The following is a 20998-nucleotide window of genomic DNA, read 5'->3' on the forward strand; positions in this document are numbered from 1 at the left end:
CGACGCGGTACCGCTCGGCATCCTCGCCGGTTCCACTTTTCATCAACGCCTAATCAAATTCCTCCAATCAGGCCCGTTTAGCTAATCACCCTTTGTAATTGCCGCACGCTCCGGCCCTGAGGAGTATGGATCCAACCCTGACTCTCTTCGCCATCCTAGGATGAGCCCCCTCCCCCCCGCCGACCTGCGGCTCACGTTATTTACGGCGGGTGGCCGCCGCTATCCCCCTGCGGAGCTCATTGTGGATGTGCGCGGGCATCAATACGCGGCCGTTTTGGCAGGTAGCATCAATAGCGCCGCCATTAAGATGTGGACCCGGAGTCCAATGCATTTCTCACTTTGCGAGCAATCGATGGTGTCGAAGGTCTTCCGCGGTCATCGCCCGCGCCACCATTGGAAATCTTTGGGGCAGAGCGCCCCCAATTAATTACCCCAGCCAAGAGCGAAGGGTCTGTGAGGGCCGTTTTTGTATTTTTTATTTTTTTTGTGTGAGGGGTAAGGGGGGGGGGGGATTACCAAGTGACACCTCCAACGATTGTTTGTCCTGCTAATGCAGCCCAAACGACGGCCTGCCAGGCCATCATACGCGTCATTAGCAGCTCGGAGAAGTTTGCCCAGCAGGGGGGTATAGGGGTGGGGTGAGGGTGGGTGGAGGCAGTGGGCAGTGCGGTTCCTCGGGTTCGCAGGTGTCCGGGAGACAGATGACAGAGATGCGCATTAAGTGCGCCTCCTACTGGATGACATTTTATCGATGAATTTGTGTCTTGTTTATGGAGCAAAAGTATGTTGAGTCTTTGTTAGTTTAAAGTGAAAGTTTTCTATTGTTTGGTTTTCTTTGTGTGGCTATCAAAGCAAAAAACAAACAAACTCAGATAAAAAGTGAATTGATTAGGAAACGCTCTACCCCCCTCCCCCCCCCCCCCTGCACTGCATCTTCATTTTCTCTTTTTCCAGTTGACTTTTTATTCTCATCTTTCGGGGGCTGTAGTTGTGATTCTATTGTGTTAAAAATTATTTATTTTTTTTTACAAATGTTAGGGTAAAGTAGGGTTTGACAATGACAGGCACCAAATAAACTGTTGTATATTTTTGATTATACAGGTATGTGTGGTATATGTTGTCTTTTGAAACAAACTTTGAAGACTGTGACTTTAGATTGTGTGTAAAACAGTCCAGCTCAATTCGTGCAAAGCATAAACAAATCATAAAAGGATTGTCGTAAATGCATTTTACAGTACAACATTCAGTTAGCCATTCAACCCTTTTGGTTCCTGATCGTGAAATGGCCACAAGAGTGCCCTCTTGTGGTTGTTAATGGTATCAGCGACCTTCACAAGTATTCATCCATCCAGCTGTTTTCACCATCATGTTTCACATTTTCACCGGAGTCATTCAACGTCATTCCATGTTGCTATCATTCCACATGTTTCCGTAGTTTTTTTCTTTCAGCATTTTCACAGTCACACACGATTTCTCCGGAAATTGCTATGCCTAGTTGGCTCGGGTGAGTACAGGGAAAAGACTATGTGTGTATCTAATGTAAACTCCATTAATAATAACATTGAATAGTTCATGTCTCATATATTATCTTCATCTGTACATTAATTCCCATAGCGCATGATTTCACATACACACATGTGTATTTCGTATTATATATTGCCAGTAGCGGGCCTTTTAATTTCATGTCTACTGGCGGCCGTCCGGCGCGCGCTCAAAGACCAGCTGGGATTTAATGTGCCGCCATGCCATGGATGTGAAAATTTGCCAAGTTGCACAGGAGAGAAAAAAAAAGTTTTGAAAATGTGAATTACATGTTTTATCATCCACGCGGCTGGATGCTAAATGGCGAGTGCCAAAAACTGAAGACTTTTCCCTGGCATCTTTGATCAATTTTTTAAAGGTTTCACTCTCAAAACGGTGGCAGATTTTTTTTTTTCTTGTTTGGATGCTTCTCACGAGACGCTAACACCCAACTGGTGGATACAGGGATGTAACCTGATAACATGGTATACTGTCCACTGTAGTGACCGCTGTCCCTGAAAGGGTTAATTCTACTATTTTACAAAAACATTCTTTGAAAAAAAAAAAGAACAATGCATTTATGTCCAACACATTAATTTTATTTGCCTCGCACATCAAATGTGCATATGCAGGTCTTAATCACCGCCCTAGTGGCTCCCTGGAGTTTTATCCCCAAAAAAAGATGGTGGAGGCAAATATTTTGTTTTAATACGGTTTCTGTAGGAGGACAAACATGACCAACATTCTGAACGTTTTCCAATGCTGTAAAAACGTTGAGAATAAATCTTAAATGTCAACATTTCTGTCAACGAGGATTTGCGTCTTAGCCTGCGACGCATGTTTATATTAGCAGGATGGGAAGCCAGGCAGATAAAAAAAATCAAACAAACAAAAAAAAATGGCGTTTCATGTACAATTCACCGAGGGTTCCCAGAAAAGAATGGGATTCTGGATTGCCGAGAGAAGCATTTTTAAACAGTACGCTTCATCTACGATAGTTACTACGCTGCAAAAGTGCGTCCCATGCCTCGATCATCTGCTGCTCATGATGGCATGGCGTGTGCGTGAACGGGTTGATCGTGGGAGGTTGGTTGATCAAAAAGTACATCTCAAAATAGGTTGGGTTGCTCTGCAGGGGGAAAAAAACATTTTGTCATGAAGGCTCATTGTGTATTTGTAGCCAACTTAGTCATTTTGATAGAAGGCTAATATAGCTAACATATTGTAAGGTTAAAATTTTTTGCGGCTCCACACATATTTGTTTTTGTTGTTTTTTTTTTGGTCCAATATGGCTCTTTCAACATTTTGGGTTGCCGTCCCCTGGTCTAACCAATTCAGTTGTCTGACTCAGCAGATACACCAAGTACTTGGACGATTTCCATTGAAACAGCTCGATCACTCAATTTCGTGGACTCGGATGATTCTGTTGAATCGGTTCGCTCACTGACCAATTCAATCAATCACATCATGAAAGTAGCCGCAGCAGACTCTCATGCTGTGTAAAAATCTTCACTTAGCCCATCCGCTCATTGGATTCATCTCACACTAGATACGCATCGACTTCAGTTGAATCTGTTCACGAATTGACCTCGACATTTCGAAGGATAGAGTGATTCCAAATGGCTTGCTAGAGTCACATCAATTATCTTCACTCTCTTGAGTGACTCAGGGGTGAAGGTGGGCGGGTGGGGGTAACGTTTCAAAAAGATTTCAGCAGCTCCATTCAAGCATTGACTTGGCCTCAACCTGCACGCGCACAATCCGCGGTGTCGGCTTCACAAAGCGCCGCTTGCACCTTTTCCATGCGTCTCACCAAGAGTCAATGCGCGAAAACCTTTTTTGGCCCGTCGTTTACATCACCTGAATGCTGGAAGCCAAATAATTTCAAGCACAAATAGCAACAATGCGGAGATGTATTCATTTATTTATTTATTTCGGGGTCGCGGGGGTAGGAGGGGGGCACTTTTAAAGCTTCAAAGGGCGACAAGCCCAGAGGCCACTCGACGAAAACTCGGCCCAACAACAACGAGGAAAAAAAGCAGCCATGACATTATCACTAGACACACTTCCACAACACACAAACACGCTACGTTTAACGTTTCACTTTCTAGGTGGGGTGGGGGGTGGGGGGGATGCGGTATATTATGCAGCCTCGGTATGCCATTGAAGAAACCATCATAAGCGCCACGCTCAGGAAATGACATCAAAGACATCAAAAACGTTGGAGGGCTTTTATTGTTTGTTTGTCTCCTGCTAGACATGATATATTCACATTGTTATGCGGCATTATGTGAACGTGAAAGCGGGGGTGTTTTATTTATTTATTTTTTCAACAATAACGACAGAAAAGTAGTTACTGCAGATTTACTATATGGGCATTTGAGTAAGCCTGTTTTAGTTTTTAAAAAATGGTTTGCTGTAATTTGGTGCAGAATGTGGTATGTGATGTACTGTATAAAGCAAAGGAGTATCATCTCGCCAACTTTACAGATCCAAACCAAATGTTGCAGTAACCCCGCCAAAAAATCCGCCGGCACGTTTCAGCGAGTTAGTGCGAAACCCTCCGAGACTCCGCAGGATGACTGCGTGTTACAAAACTGCGAAGCGAACTCGCCAGATGACTAATTGCGGTGTTTTGTAACAAATCTCTGGCATTGGCATCAGAGGGAGAGGATTGGTCGCCTGCCTCATACGGGGGACCCACGGGCTCGATGTTTTGCCGGGCGGTTCCGTTGGCCTCTAATTGAGATGTTTTATGAGGCGGCGTGCGATTGGACGAGCTCGCGTCAGTCGGCGCATCAACCTAAGCCACGCCGATGACGACCGCTCTGCTCTCGCATTTAATTGCTCGTGCTGCTAAAACAGTTGGCAGCCGGGAAGCTCGCAGCAGCTGCTGCACGGCTCTTAAAGGCAGAAAATTACTCTGCTTTCCACTTCTTAGACTGCCAGGAAATGCTCTCTGCCTGCAGGGGGTGTCGAGGAATCCCTTCGGGGTGAGGGTGAGGGTGGTGGTGGTGGGGGGGCGGGGGGACTTCATTATACACGAATTTCTGGCATTATTGAGCTTTGTCTTTTTTCTTTTTTTGTGACAAATGATCTCTCACATCTTACACACGCACACAATGATGAAAAGTCAAAACATTTTGCAATTTAGCATCACCCACGTGCCTAGCATGACTCCTGGAACTGATCAAATTTCACCGAAACGGCCACTTCAAAGCAAAATGGCCGACTTCCTGTGTCTTTTGTCCAGGCATTTTACTTTTTCAAATTTTTGTGGGTCTGCTCATACTCAACAAATGTACTATAGCTCATGTTAATAAATCAAATTGTCCGAAGGGGGTGGGGGGGTGACATTTTTTTTAAACTTAGATGGCTGCCAAAAACTAAAATGGCACATTTCCTGTGTCTTTTCCACAATAGCTTCTTGAAACTTTTTGTGGGTCTACTCATAATGCGTGTGTCTACCAAATTTGATGTTGCTTTGTGAAACTATACCTGCGGGTGTTGAGTTTTCAAAAGATTCTGGGTGGTGTGCTTTGTTTCTAAAATGTTTGTTTGAAACCAAAATGGCTGACTTCATGTATTTTTTTTCAGGCATTTTACTTTTTCAAGTCTGTTCATAGTCGACAGATCTACTACATCTGATGTTACGAAAACAAATTGTCTTCAGAGCGTGACATTTTTTACCCTTAGGTGCCTGCTTCAAACCAAAATGGCAACTTTCCTGTGTCTTCTCCACAAAAGCTTCCTGAGACTTTTTGTGGGTCTACTCATAATACACGTGTCTACCAAATCTGATGTTGCTTTGTGAGATTATTCCTGCGGGGGCTGAATTTTAAAAAGAGGCTGGGTGGATGCTTTGATTCTAAAATGTTTGTTTGAAACGAAACAGCTTCTTGAGACTTTTTCGGAGGGTCAACTCATGATCGACGTCTACCAAATCTAATGCGGCTGAGTGAAAACTGCCTATGGGGGCTGAATGTTCAAATAACTCCCAAAAAGTGCCGTCATGTCATTAGATTGTGCAGGTTTCTGCTGACCATGATTGGAAACGAGTCTCATTCTTACCTCCCTTCTCAAAAATTTAAGAATAACTTAGTAATAACTTCCAGAGTGCTGATAGGGAACATGCGCCTAACCGCCTATAATATATAACTAGTCGAATTGTATGTGTACATGTCTACCACTGTATAAGTATCACATTTTTGCTGCCACTGTAACCTTCACGTATACACATGAACACGCCGGATGTTGTAAATATAAATATGCAGTCAATAAAAATAATAGCATGCTGAAGCCTCTGTGTATCAACATGAAATATTTTCATGTCGTCTACTGACCCGCGTGAGGATAAGCGGATTTGAAAATGGATGGACAGACGGCGGAGGATGGGGAGAGGGGTGGGGGAGATATCGTTGATGGGGAACATTGAGGGCGACATCCAGCAAGCGGATGACCGTCAAGAGCGATGGCGTTCCGACCGCCATCGATACGGAAAGTCGGGCGTGAAAAAGGCTTCCATCAATGCGAATCATATTAACATGATAAAGGGCACGTTGAAACGCTGGTTGGCGCATTGATCCCGCCGCCGCCGCCTTCCACACGTTAACGAATGGAGCGCCTCCTTCTTCCAATAGGAAGGTACTATAAAATGTATTCATTATTTTCTAATGTAAAAAAAAAAAAACAATCCAAATGTATCCACATAAAATTAATAATTTCTCTCTTGAAAAATAATTGAACTTTATTCTCATCAGATAACTTATGTTCTTCCTCAAAAATAGATAATTTGTCCAAGAATATTTTTTAGGTGGACAATTTTAATATTGCTTATCTAAAAAAAAAAGTGTTCTCATAATTTCTTGAATTAAATTTGGCTTTCTTCTTCAAAAGAATTGACCAACCTCATTTTCATTATAATACGAATAATGAATTACATTTCATATGATTTTTCTTATAAGACTAACTTTTTTTGGGGCGGGGACATTGCTTCCTAAATATCCAAAATTGATTTTTATATTTTTCTCATAAAAATACTGCTTTGTTTCTTTTAAAAAATTGTCACTTGAATCTTTTAAAATAATGCAATTTCTTCCTCCAAAATACTTTTTTTTTTGTTTAATTCACGGCCAGAATGTTTTTGGCAGGAGAAGAGCCTGCAGGAGTTGGACGTTTAAAATAGTTTATATACCACTCAAAATATTAATCTCATCAGAATAAAGTCTTTTGTTGTCGGTTTTTTTTCATCTTTTTGGGGGGGAATAAATTTGATTCATTCTGAAGATTAAAAGTTGTGTTTTGATACTTAACCTACAAGCAAGACGATTCCCATGCTGTCTTGGTGAAAGGAATGCTAAACTAGAAGCACCTTGACATTCCAGTGATCTGTAATATGCAAAATATTGAAAATTTGAGGTAATACAGAGAACAGTTTGATCAAAAAATAAAAAAAACAGCATGGAGAGTGGCGCGGCGCACCTTGCTTAATTATGAACTAATTAAGTGTCAAAATGAAAGCGTTTCATCTTCATTAGCGTCCGACAAGCGGCCGACGAGGGAACATAATTGAGAGGCGCCGTGAGCTAATCGAAGGAACACGTGTCGCTTGCTATTCAAATTTGAAAACGCCGTTTAGCCCAAAGAAAGCGCTTGATTAGATTTAATAGTCGACCCGAGCGAGCCAGTGCGCCGTCGATGCCGGCTGTTGAAAGCGTTCCGACGACGGCCGCCCGGACGCGACTACCGCTGCTCCAAAATCAATTAGAATGGGACGAAATCATTTTTCACAACCGCAAAGTTTACACGTAAAATGCTGCCTGCGAACACCACAAAAAAACGCTGATCATTTTTTAGCTACTTGCGCAACATATAAAACAGCAAAACATTTTTTTTTCACATAAATCGTTCAATTATCCGGCACATGTTGCCAACTGAAGACTATCATACCCATAATGCCCCTCTCCTCCTCATGTCAATCTTTGTCAGGTAAATTGATTAGGTCGGTAAGTACTGTACAGTAGTCGGTACATAAATTCACAAGATAGATTATGTAAACTCTCTAGATTAGGTTGGTTGATCGATTGGTTGGTAGATTACACAATCTCAAAAGATTAGGTAGTATCTTCAATAAATGCACAGTACACCCGGATAATTTCCTGTTTACTTTGTCACTGCCGTCGCAGAGAGATGTGTTGGTTCGCTGGGGTTAACACGGGGTCAAAATTGACCACAAATTGATTGGACCGTGAAAAATATAAATTGCATGTGCCCGATGACCTCACCCTCCAACCACCCCCCCACCCCCGACAAACACATACGCATGCTGTCAGTTTGTTGGCTGAGCGCGCCGTGGTTGTTTAATCAGTGGCGCGTTTTAATGGCTTGTCAGTGAAAGGTTGAAATACGGCGGCGGGCTACCTGGTGCAAACATTATGATAAATCCCGTTCGCCCGCTGTTGCCGCTCTTCATAAATCAGTGCTTTTGGGGGGATAACGCGGCCAAAAATGACGGCTATTGCAATAATGAACGGGATGATGAATTTCTCGCATTCAAGTGTTTTTGGAATGTGGGAGAAAACCGGAGTACCCGGAGAAAACCCACGCACGCACGGGGAGAACATGCAAACTCCACACAGGAAGGCTGGAGCTGGGATCGAATCCGGTACCTCTGCACTGTGAGGCCGACATGCTAACCACTGGGTCACCGGGCCACCCACAAGGTTTTCTCATTGTCACAAATCAAGCTCTTGCTGTGACGTGTGCACACTCGCTGCAGACAACAAGGCGTTCTAAAGCACCCACACCGACGCAAAACTCCCATCTGTTACATTGAACTTGTTATTATTATTATTATTATTATTACAATTGTTATTATTGTTCTTCTTATTATTTTCGTGTGATTTTTGGTCTTTTCTCCGTGATGTGCGGGCACTCATGGCCAAAAACGAGCGGCTCTCGAGCAACCACACCGGCCTAAAGTCCCGGGCCAAAGACTGGCGTCATTTTAGCCATGCCCCATAAAACCTGGAAACCCGAAATGGTGGCAAATAGTCTTCCGCCACATACGATATCGCCACAATTGAGTCCTTGAAGGTTTTTCAGCAGATATCTTCAAACATGTTGAATGTATTTCGAAACAAATCTTTGAATTCACTTTATGGTCTTTGACTCCAAGAAAAGTGCTGTAACAAGGACATCATTTGAAAAGTTTTGAAGGAATGTTGATGAAGTTGCTTCTGACAAATGAATGTGTCCATCCTTGGATTGCTCCCAAAAGCTACACATAAATGTTTCTTTGGAATCTTTTCTGTAAGTTTTTGAGGTATGGCTTGTATAAAAAAAAAATCTGATCATTGTTGTAAGACGGCCATCACTGAAAAGGTTTTGGAGGAACGTGAAATTTCTTGTTAGCTGATCTTGATCTAAAGTTAATCTGTTCATCCTCGGGCCGTTCATTTTTCTTCCAAGGACGTTTTTGAACAAAGGAGGTCCATTGCATTTGCTGTTTGCTGATTTGGATCCATAGTTAAGCCATTCGTCCTTGGGAAGCAGTGCACCAAAAACAATGGGTATCTCTTCACTTGCTCCACCTTTTAACTGGTAAAATGACTGACAAAACTGAATTAACGAGTTTTGATGGGATTTGAAGGAAATTTAGTTTATCGCTTGGATATGACCTCAGGAAATTCTAGATCCCGATTATTATAAATGCAAAATTTGTCAATGGATTTTGATTACATTTTGCATATGTTCAGCTTCTATCAGGAAGTGGAATTTTCATTCTTGCTAGAAAAAAAATACGCAATTCCGAGCGTTTTTTTCCGTTCTGTCATTGCAAGCAGTTGAACATGGGTTGGTTTCCACCAAAAATTGTGATTTCTAATCAAAAAGCAGACCAAAACAGTCACTTTGTCGCTAATATATTCAGCTTTTGTGACTCCACAAACTAAACCAGGCTGAGAAAAAGTTTTTGGATGACCAAATAATCATTTTATTTACAGACATACAACTAGCAAATACTCTGTGAGGGACACTGACTCACCACATGGCTCAAATTGAACATCAACAGCATTTTTTTTCAAGTCTTTGCCATTCGCTCCCTGATCATCTTTTCTCATAAATGCAACCATGACACAAACTGTGTTTCAGGGTGAGGTTCCTAAACTTGTTTTACTTCCAACATGCTGACATTTCTCTCCCTCATAACGGACATGATGGGATGAGATTACCACCTAATCTTTAACTCCCACGTAAAAGTTGTGCTGATCTTAAATCCAAAATTATGTAACGCTGCCATCTAGTGGCCGTCTGTCATTGCAGTTATTCATTCATTCATCTTCCGAGCCGCTTGATCCTCACTAGGGTCGCGGGGGGTGCTGGAGCCTATCCCAGCTGTCTTTGGGCAGTAGGCGGGGGACACCCTGAATCGGTTGCCAGCCAATCGCAGGGCACACAGAAACGAACAACCATTCACACTCACACTCACACCTAGGGACAATTTAGAGTGTTCAATCAGCCTGCCACGCATGTTTTTTGAATGTGGGAGGAAACCGGAGCACCCGGAGAAAACCCACGCAGGCCCGGGGAGAACATGCAAACTCCACACAGGGAGGCCGGAGCTGGAATCGAACCCGGTACCTCCGCACTGTGAAGCCGACGTGCTAACCACTGGACTACCGGGCCGCCCCATTGCAGTTATGTCAAAGTTTAATGTCAGAGACAGGCTCCTCCATGCCTACCTGTTGAAAAACTTCCTTGATACTCTTGGATGGCAGTGAACGCTTGGATTCCGGTTGACAGATGCCAAAGGCCATGGCAGCGAATGAGTGAATTAAATAACGTTACGCCGGTGGCCGCCATCTGACAACAGCTTTGTAGGTTTGGTTGCATGGTGAGACGTATTGTTATGGTAGATGAGTGGAGTCGCATTCGGTGAAAGCCTCGCCCTCTAGTGGCTGGCGCCTCTTTCCCCTGTTTTCACCGTCTGCTAACTATAAAATGGGACCAAATGAAGAGAAGCGAAACCACGTGCCCCTCAGCCCTCCTGGCTCGGAATCAATCCTGACATTTTCATTGCCGGCTCACGGAAGCCAATGGGGCCTTCCGGAGGTTGTTAGCGGCCGCGCCGCCACCGTTCCGCCGGCTTTCATTGGATGCTAACTTTCCTTAGCGCGTTCCCAGGTGGCTTTGTTGGTATTTAAGCGCGACGATCAGGCTTTTTAATGTGCGGCCGAAGCATCTGCTCACGTCCCGACTTTTGCTGCCACTTCGGTGTTGACGCAGCCTTTTAAGCGGGCCGGTCAATATGCTAGCGCTAATATATTATTTAGCGCCTTTGGGTCGACAGCATACGTGCACGTGGTTGCTAATCGTGTTGAGGCAGATGTCGGGCCCCTCCTCTTTAAACCGGTTAGCTGCTCCTCCTGCAAAATTCATCTCGGCCCGCTTTTATTTATCCCACTCGCTCGACAATTAGTCAATCCTCAATCAAGCATAGGGAAAGGAATTGCTTTTAATTACTTTTGATAAATGACAAATTAGTTTGGTGCACGCAGGGTGTTTTTTGTGCAAGTGTGTGTGTGTGTATCTAGCGGAGAGTTTCGCCAAGATGAAATCAATGTTCGCTCGCTCTCTTAACCGCGGTTCAGCGGACAGACTTCTGGGCCGAAGCCAGGCTGCGGACCGCCGACATCCCCCGAGTCAGCAGAAAAAAAACAAACCACCACCACCAGTGTGCATGTGAATGCACGTGAACGCTGACAATTGCGCGATGTTCAGCAACAAATGATCTCTGGCACACAAAATCCGCTAAAATATGTTAACAATTCAATTGTATCAATCATAAGAGTAAAAATAAGATGAAGTTTGGGATGAGGATCATGGAAGAAAACAAAGCGCCTGCAGTCTAAAATGAATAAAATTCTTGTGCGTGAGTGACTTCAAGATGTGACTGGACTTTGGTATGTGATGAATCCAGAACTGTGACGAGGTTTTCATTGGTGATAAATCAACATTTTTGTTCTTCCATTTTTCAAAAAATTGTGACTGCATCTTGACTGGCGATAAATAAAATTTTCTTTTTGGGAGAGGGTTCTGGTCAGTAATTTTGGTTGGTAATTTCTGTAACATACAAACGTGATGAGATTTTGATCTAAAGCTGTGAGTGGGTTTTCATTTGTGATAAAAGTTGATTTTGGTCAGCGAATATTAAAGAAATCTGTGGCTTGATTTTTTTGGGGGGGGGTTCAGTTGCAAATCTAAAATATGTTAGAGTATTCATCAACATTTATGATGGGTGAATAATCAAAGTGTATCAGTTGATTTAGTTAGAAACCAAAAATTGGTGTATTTTGGGTAGTAAGAAAAACTCATCTGCATCGAGTCAGGTGTGTACCGTTCCAAATCAAGGACTCAAGGATGAAATGTGGAAAGGAGATTTTAGGTGCATCTCCTGGAAACTGTGCATCAACTTTGGCACACAAAAATCAATAAATAAATAAAAATTCAAAGCGAATCCCAGAAGAGGGAAACAAAAATTACACTTTTTGAGCGTGAATCAAAAATCAAGACTTGCCAGGGGGGAAAGGCCATATTGCCCAGCCCAATAAAATTATTATTTTGGTCAGATGCGCTTTACGATATTTTCAAACGCTAATTCGCGTCGCCGTTCACCAGCTAGCATCCCGTTCACACATGTTGTTGCACTTTCTTTCAAATGGCTGTCTTTTTTTCCAATATTCCCTTATTTGGAAAATCACTCATTTGTATCATTTATCCATTTTTGTAACAGCACACTTGATGTGCGAACTAACTTTGGGTCACAAGCCACATGCTGCTTCCCCATTTCAAAACTAGTAAACTGAACTGCTCTTGTGAAGGGAACCAAACTAACGTTGTCTTCTTGCTGTTTTCAGGCTTCTTCATCCCGTCGTGAGGTCGAAGCACCAGCAGAGAGTCCAGCGACGCAACCTCAGCTCGACCATTTTTACCTGTACATGGAGACCCCCAGCTGGGCAGGTAGGACCCCCAAACCTAATCCACCCCAACCCACCTTTGCCATTGAGGAACAAGCTGGTAATTATTTGCACGCTGATCAACATCCTGTGCTGTACAATCAAAGAGTGTGAAATCACATTTTGTGGCCTCACGCTCGGCCTGTTTTACTTGTGTGAAAAAGTGATCATGTGATAAATCGGAAATTGTCAAGGGACCTTGGTCCCAAATTTAACCTCAATTCTGAGCAGATTTTGGATGATGATACATTTAAAATTGCTGATTTGGGTTTGTGACATACAATGTTTTGAGAGAATTTACCTCCATTTGTTATTTGAATTGTGAGTGGCTTCTGGTTGATGATGGGTCAAAATTTATTATCGTAATTTAGTCTGTGATGAATTAAAAATTGTCAGTGGTCTATGAGAAATCTCAAATTGGTGACAGGATTTTAGTGTGGCGTTCTAAAATGGAGCTTGGATTTAGTTTCAGGATGAATCTAAAAATTGTGAGTTTTGGCGGTTTTGTGAGGAGTTTTTTTTTTGGTGGTGACCAATCAAAAATTGTGATTGGATTTTAGATTCAATGTGAAATCTGAAATTGTGAGTGGACTTTGGTCAAATGAAAAGTTTCAAATTTGTGACTGCATTTGGGTCTTTGACAATAGAAAATTGTGGTTGGATTTTGGTGAGTAATGAATTCCAACATTCTTTGTGGTCCTTGATCAATCTTAATGTTGATTATATTTTGACCAGCGATTAAAATTGCGGTTGATGATTTGTTCATTTGCGGGGAAACATAGTTGGTGCAAGCATTCAACGAATCGCAAATAGTTTGCGTTCTCATGTCGCTTCGGTATTTTGCTGCAGCAGCACCCGTTTGCAAAACGGCATCCCGCTCTCGTGCCCGCGCTCTCATAACGGCTGCGCCCACCCCTCCCCGTGTGGCCATATTGTCGCTAATGTGCGCCTTGTGCCCACGGGCGCCACTTTGCCGCCACGGATCCCCCGCCGCCGCCGCCCGGCGGTGCCGTTGAGCAGGTGGCGACGAGGTCCAGTGGGCCCGCCGCCATTTGCTCGCCTTCTCTGAGGGAGCGGGTCACAACGGCCGTTTGAAAGCAGTGTAATTATCTCTGATTGCCACCACCGCCACCCTGCCTCCGTAATGACAAACCTCCAGCGTGTGTTGCTTGGGCGCTTTGTGCACACACGCACACACCACTCAGATGTTTTGGCGAAAGACTTTCACCGAATTATTTATGAAGCGCAATAGTTGACGAGTCAAAACTGGTTTGTTTGTGTTTGTGAGTGGATTTGTGTTGCCAGTTCGAGTATGAGGGTCATTCTATAAATAAGCTGAATTTTTCAGTCCGAGGACTTCTAATACAGATAGAAGCTTGCTTTTTTTTTTCTTTCCCTCCAACGTAGTCTCCCGGTACTCTCACACACTTTTCCCATCTGTGCACGAGCTTCCATATTCCCTCAGCGCAAAAATCTTTGGACTGATGTCTCAGCCAGTCGCTCACAACACTTTTGACTTCATCGTATTTTGCCTGTTGAAAAATCTAAAATTGTGCTTGGAATTTGATTGACAAAACTGTGTGAGTGTGCATTTTATGATGTGATGAATCTCTGCTTGTGGTTGGATTTTAAATATGTGACAGGATTTTGGTCACTGGAGGATTTAAAATTGAAAGTAAGATTTCATCTGTGAGGATTTGACAATTGTGACTGGATTTTGAATGGAGATAATTGAAAATGAATTTTGGTCTCACGGCCATCACACCTTTTGGGGTGTTGAGCCGCCCAACACCCCCACTGCCCACTGAGCGCTATGCTAGCCCTTTAACCCTGGAGAACCCACGGGGTCAAATTTGGCCCCTATAAATTCTGATACTCAAATGCTACCCTTAAATCCCAAAGGGTCAAATTTGGCCCTAATCCTAAATTAGGATTAAAGCATTGAATATTTGAAAAAAACATATTTTGGTGTTCAGTGAACATATAGCAGTCATTTAATGTATAATGTATCATTTTCCAAAGAAGAAAGGGGTTCTTGGGTTCTCCGGGGTTAAAATAAATCCTCGCTCAGAATAGAGCATGTTGATATGTTTTAGTCGGAACAGCACTTCTGCAGTCTTCAAGACAGAATGTCAACATGTTCCAAATAACCAATCCATCAAATTCAAATCAATAAAAACATTTTCTTTCTGCCCGCTCATAGCAAGTTAATTCTCAATGACGCCTCGCAAAAATAAAAGTATGACCAAAGTGTTAAATGCGTCTCCCTTATTTGTCGGTGAAGTTTGAGAACTTGCCATAAAACACTTCATAAAAACGCGGCTCATGGTTTTGTATTGCAAATCCAGTCGGCGAAGCCAATATTACTTGGCAAGGTGAAATTTGTTGGACATCGTGAAACGACTCACAAAGAAAGTTTCAAGCAGCCAAATACCCAAAACGACATATGAACTCTGCCATTTTGGTTTAAAGCAAACATTTTAGCACTCTTGGCTTCATTTCCCGGTATCCTTTAAAGACTTCAGCTGGGGGATTCGGTCTGATTGCTCCCAAATTTGAAGCAGGTCATCTCAAGAGTTGATTGACTTCAAACTGCGAGCAATTCATTCAGGCAACGTTTTGATGAAGGCCTGCACGTTGCTCCATGCAGCTTTACGAGTCCTGTTGTTGTGTCAGCCCTATCGTGTGTTTGCGAGCCGCTCAGCGGGCGTAAGCGTGCCCCTGCGCCTTTAAGAGCTGCCGGCAAGCGAGGCGAAGGAGCGAGTCGGACGATGGGTCGCCCGCTGGCTGGCGGCGCTGGCGGGAAAGTGCTGACGGCAGGACTTTGCTTTGGAGCATGCCCATTAGAGGGAGCCATAAATCCTGGGCTCTCCGGGCCAGGCTGCGTCAGCAGTCCGCTGAATGAATTGATTTTAAACGCCACCGAGAAGAAAGCGAGAGCGAGCGAACGAGCCAGCGAGCCAGCCGCTATCTAATTGTCTCGCTCTCCTTGCCGGAAGCCCTCTCGCGCCGCACTCCAACGTGTCACCGACATGGCGGCCGCCCCTCGGGAACCCCTCGCCTTTGATTTAACAGCCCAAATATCAAAGACCTCGCCGTCTTTCTTTTCCATTACAGACGTACCTCCGAGGAGTGCCGCAATCCATATCGTGACTACTTCAGATATCAAGTCGTCATCCATTTTCTCAAGGCCTTAGCCTCGTTAGCCGATCATTGTCGATGTTTGGCCAGAAGTGGGCTAGACGCTCAACCACGGGAGTCCTAATTCCTTCCTATCGTGGAAGTGCATGCCGTCGGATTCACACCTACTCCCGTGGCGATTGTTCTTGGACAGACTGCGGTCTCCTCTTGAATATTATGGCATTGCTCTTGCAACACTGCCTGCAGTTATTTTTTGTGACAACCCGCCTCATAAGAAGAACATTTTTTGCTCCCCCCTTCCCCATTGACTCTCTACGTGACTATAAATAATTCTATAAAATTGCAAAAAGAACGCAAACTACATTGTCGCCTCTGCACATTAAAGAAAACAAAAAAATGTATATATAAATCTGCTGAATAACTTTTTAATATCATTAACAATTAACATCATTTATATTCGCTGCACACACTCTGCCACCTACTGGAGTGGATGTGCAACTACACTTTAATTCGGCCCAAAAAACCCAAAAAACAAAAATGTGTCTGGATTTCTTGTCATTATTGTTGTACTCAAAGGTCTTCTTGACGATAATATGTTCTATTTTTCACGGTATTCTGATTAATTTTGCATTTGGCTCAGCTTGCAAGCGTCACGTGACCCAACCCAGAAAACAGGTGAGCCGTGACAGCTGTGAGCTGAGCCCGGAGCAAATGTGATGTCATTTTCACTTGACAGAAAGTGACAAAATGGCCGCCCCCCCTGAGATGGATAAAAGCAGCTGGGCTTTGCCATCTTTATTCATGGACCACAAACGCAATATTCATCAGAATGCCGTGTGCAGACTAGAGCGTGTGCATAGAAGCAGCATTTTTGACATTTTTTTAATCCATATTATTTGATCCATTTCCTTAAATTAATCGGCCGATGATTCGATCATCAGAATGAAATTCCGATGATCAGCATCGTTCTAAAAAAAATAAAAATAAATCCTAATTATGTCCACCATTGTCGTCATTCTGCGGCCTATCCGCAAATCACAATCAAGTACCAAGGTGGGTGGCGGTGCGGCAGGATGAGATTTTTTTTTTCTTTCCTCGCGGTGGCGTCCTCTGCGGCTCATTACACCGTTTAAAGAGGCGTCACTTTCCAATCACCCGCTACGCTTCAAACCGGCTTGGCCACCGGGGATCATACATCAACTTGAATGGCCTCTTCCCCCCTCCCTCGCCACTTTCACATTTTCGAATGGGTGAGGGAGGGGGGGGAGTCATTATTATTAATACCCCCCAACCTTCGCCCCGGTCCCCCGCTCTACAAGTTCTGAGTCCTTAATATGAGAATCAACTTTGCGTCCGCGATGCTCCCATGTCATATTTTTTTCGAGCGCAGGTGAGGGGTGGGGGGGGGGGGGGTGCCACGTCAAGTCACGTGTGATAAACACAGTTCAACTTGTTCTGGGAACACCTCGATGAGCCACCACCGCCCGAGTAATTACTCTTTTTTTTTTCCCAACCTTTTCTTTCTCCAATCACATTTGATGGATTGAGTGGAAAGAGGCGATCATCTGGCGCTTCGCGGGCTCACTGAGCGTACTTCGCCGGCCCCCCTACCCCCCCACCCCCACACACCTCGCTGATTAATGATATCTGCTGCGAGTCACCAAAAGCGGAAATTAAGTATTTCTCTTTAAATGTAACATTTGTCTCCTTTGCCGCCGTCGAGGAAGGCATTTGTCAAAATCTTCCGGCTTTGGCCGCACGCTGGATTTCCTTTGGGAACGCGGCGGGAATTACTCCCTACTTTGGCAGTAATGGCATTCCGTGTTCGCCTTTTATGCCTTGAATCCGCTCGCTGCCCTTTCACCCGCACAGCATACTCTGAATAATGAAGTAGTCGCTTGGAGAATGCTTAAAACCACGAGCCGCTCAGGCTGGCTGATTGACACTTTCGTTCTGCTTCCGGAAACTTGTGGCTAAGGGCGCTTTTATACCGCAGTTGGTGTACGTAAGCCACGTCTGCTACACGCGGATGTCGTTAACTGTTGTTTGGAAGTGTTTGTAGGTGTCGTGCACCCAACACACTCTGCGGCACTCAATATTCAGCAATGAAGAAAATCAGCCGACTTTGCAGAAAACAAAGAGGCAATATTGGAACCAAAGACGAATATTTCCTTTTTGTCTTGCTGGCTGAATGATGTTCAGCTGGGACGATGTCCGCAGTCGGAGTCGGTCAAACGTGCAAATCACAGCAGCAAGCCCTCCCTCGCCCGACCCCCAGGAACCTCATCCAGCGGGCCTGAACTTTTTTTTTTTTTTTGCCATCAATAGAAATCTAATTGCATGAAAAGAGATCAATGACGGCTAAATTGGTTTTGTGTCGGGTCGCGCTCGGAATAAAAGCTGCGAGCTGTTTGAACCTGCCCCGCTTTTGCATCTTAAATCGCGGAAATATTCCGAGTGGGGGCGGGGGGTGGGGCACCTTTTTGGCAAAGGCGGTGGCTGCCCTGGATTTTAACATTGGTGTTGCGCTCCATCACGCCGCTAATAAAAATCACATGCTTTAATTGTTTCTCCAGACTCATAAATCGCATGGCTTAATGGGTTAATAAGCAGGCTCGTATGAGGACGTCGGGAGTTGGTCCGTGGGCGGGTTAGGCGTGGAAGAGGAGGACGGAGGGGGGGGGGGGGTGCGCCGGCTCCATGTTGCCGTGACCGCTGATAACCTTTCAGTGATCTGATAGCACTAATCCCCTCTAATCCTTCATACACTCTTTAGCATGCTGCTAACTGACAGCAGTCAATGCGGCCGCCACCTCCGCCGCCGCCGCACTTCTCTTGCACATCAATGTGTGTTCCTATTGCGTCAGTCGTTTGTTTGACAGAGTCTCAGTTTGGGTTTTGAACAAAGACTAGGATTTCGTAAACCCCGGTTGGCATGCCGCTAATTGACATCAGTTCGATGCCGTCACAGCGCTACCACTGTGCGTCCATCCATCCATTATCCGAGCTGCTTCTCCTCACGAGGGTTGCCGGTTTGCTGAAGCCCATCCCAGCTGTCTTCGGGCAGGAGAAGGGGGTACACCCTGAACTGGTTGGCAATCAATCGCCGGGCACACACAGACAAAAACAGCCTTTTGCATTGACAATCACGTCGAGGAACAATTTAGAGTGTTTGACTTTGGGTGTGGGAGGAAACCAAAGTACCTGGAGAAAACCCACACAGGCACACGGGGAGAGCATGCAAGCTCCACCCAGGAAAGGCACAGCCCGGGTTCCTACCCTGGAACTTAGCACTGTGAGGCAGACATGCTAACCGGTAGACCACTGTGCCTCTCCACTGTCCATCTTTGTTTTATTATCGACTCATTGGTTTGTTTTACAGGAGAGGAAATTAGGGTTTGGAGCCTCAGTTTGTGTTTCAAAGAAGTGGTAGGGTTTCAGTATTTTTTTTTTGAATGCATGGGTCAGTACAATGCTAACCAACAGCAGTCAATGCCAGACTTGTTCAGTTTACAGAGAAGGAAAGTAAGGTTTCAAATCTAGATTAGCATGCGGCTAAGTGACATCTGTCTATCGGCCTCCACAATCGCTCATCTCTTGTTTTCGAATGAATGGCTTCTTTTCTTGAGTGTCTCCAAACTGCTGATTAACCCCACCCACCACCTTGTCTTTCCCGCATGGCAATGTCTGATGGCGTTGCCCCCGCCCGCCCCCCACAGAGACGACGGAGAGTTTGTTGACATCAGGGTGACGTTCCCGCGGACCATCCCTCAACGTCTTTGGAGATCGGTGCCGACAGAACCTCGGCCCGGCTTGTATTTCTGTCCCATTGTAATTGTGTTGTAATTGATCCGGCGCAGTAACTTTGCCGAGCTCCTTCACCGCCTGCCTTTTGCGACTCTTATCTGCAAAGATGCCTGCGGGACTTTGTCGCCGTAAGCAAAAGCCAACAAAAGCTCCAACAGCAACAAAAGGCGACGAGAAAGTGAGAGTGTCAAGGACAAAAAGAAAAGCAGCAAGCCGGATTGTGTGGTTTTTACCGCGTTAACTGAGACGTGCCAACTTTCAGTTTGAAACAGCACAAAACATACCAACCACAAACATATGATCCATGGGGCAAATAATGAAAGCTGTCAAAAGCAAAATTTAGACAAAAAACAAACCACGCTTACTAGCAGATTAACAATCACAGAATTGTTTTATCTGACAAGTTTTTAACCCTGCAAAATCTCAACAACTACGAAAAGTTGTTTTTTTCCCGTTTTAAATTGGACATTCATGAAAACAAGTGGCTTAAGGCAGGTCAAGTCATGTTGCCCTTCTTGATTTGATGTTGCTAATCACTCCTGTGCAATTAGCGCGTTGCTAACTGGTGAGGTGGGAGGAAGGAAGGAGGAATGCGTCACCGGCCCACTATAACGCAGCCGCGCAAGCTAGCACGGCCCTCATTTGTCATCCTGACAGCGGCTACTTTTTTTTTTCCAAGAGAGAGAAAAATGTAGCAGTCAGCTCTTCCTCGACTCGCAAAGGAAAGTGCGTGTGCGTGTGAGTATAGCAACAAGGCAGTTTTGGCTATAGTGATCAAGTGAAGCGTTTGATTTGTTGCGAACATTTGTTTGCTTGGAGTTGGGTACCAAGCAAAATCTCGCAGAAATCCTTTATTGACAGAGTAAGAATCTTAGTTCTTGAAGAAAAAAAAGGGGAAAAAAAGAAAAGTGGTGTATTCCTGTTATTTGTTACTTTTCCAAAATGAAATCTTTTCATTCTTCTTTTCAAATTTTATGAAATTGTTATATTTCCGCTGCCACAAACAAAAAAATTAAATTAAAAAATTGGAAAAAAGTTGTATTAACCCATTCTTCAAAAAGGTGTGTACTAGGGCTTAGAATCATAACCGTGTCCTGGAGCATCTTTGAGTTAATTTGAAAAATTAAATAAATAAAGATGTGATCGTATTGTCATCGAGTGGACGTTGGAGACTTTTGTAGTTTTGTACTTTTCAATGAACTTGATTGCCGCTGTTCAACACCTTTGAGTCCAATTACGTGGTGGAAACAGCAGAGCGAGTGCAACCGCAACTCTTGACATTTACCTGCGCCCCCACCGCGACTAATACGCCAGCTAAATGGCCTCAATAGATATCGGAATGACGACTTATATAGATCGCCAAGCGCTACACCACCTGACATTATGATTCTTCTCCCGGAGAGACTGATAAACACGCGAGGGTTTGTGTGTGTGTGTGTGTGTGTGTGTGTGTGTGTGTGTGTGTCAAGGCAGGTTACAAATGAGTTTGTTTGTGTTGTGGCCTTTTGTGCCCC

General features: G+C 44.2%; 1 protein-coding gene across 6 annotated transcripts in view; it reads left to right on the forward strand.

Annotated features, from left to right (window-relative positions):
- LOC127589340 (RNA binding protein fox-1 homolog 3-like) overlaps window positions 1–20998 on the forward strand; it is a 277061-nt gene that overhangs the window by 107165 nt on the left and 148898 nt on the right. For all 6 annotated transcript variants that reach the window (XM_052048458.1, XM_052048456.1, XM_052048453.1 and 3 more), the window contains one exon: window positions 12438–12540. In XM_052048458.1, coding sequence (XP_051904418.1) covers window positions 12519–12540 — 22 coding nt within the window. In that variant the 5' untranslated portion in view covers window positions 12438–12518. The remainder of the gene's footprint in view (window positions 1–12437; window positions 12541–20998) is intronic.

The sequence above is a fragment of the Hippocampus zosterae genome, chromosome 17 (assembly GCF_025434085.1).
Source record: "Hippocampus zosterae strain Florida chromosome 17, ASM2543408v3, whole genome shotgun sequence".
NCBI lineage: Eukaryota > Metazoa > Chordata > Actinopteri > Syngnathiformes > Syngnathidae > Hippocampus > Hippocampus zosterae.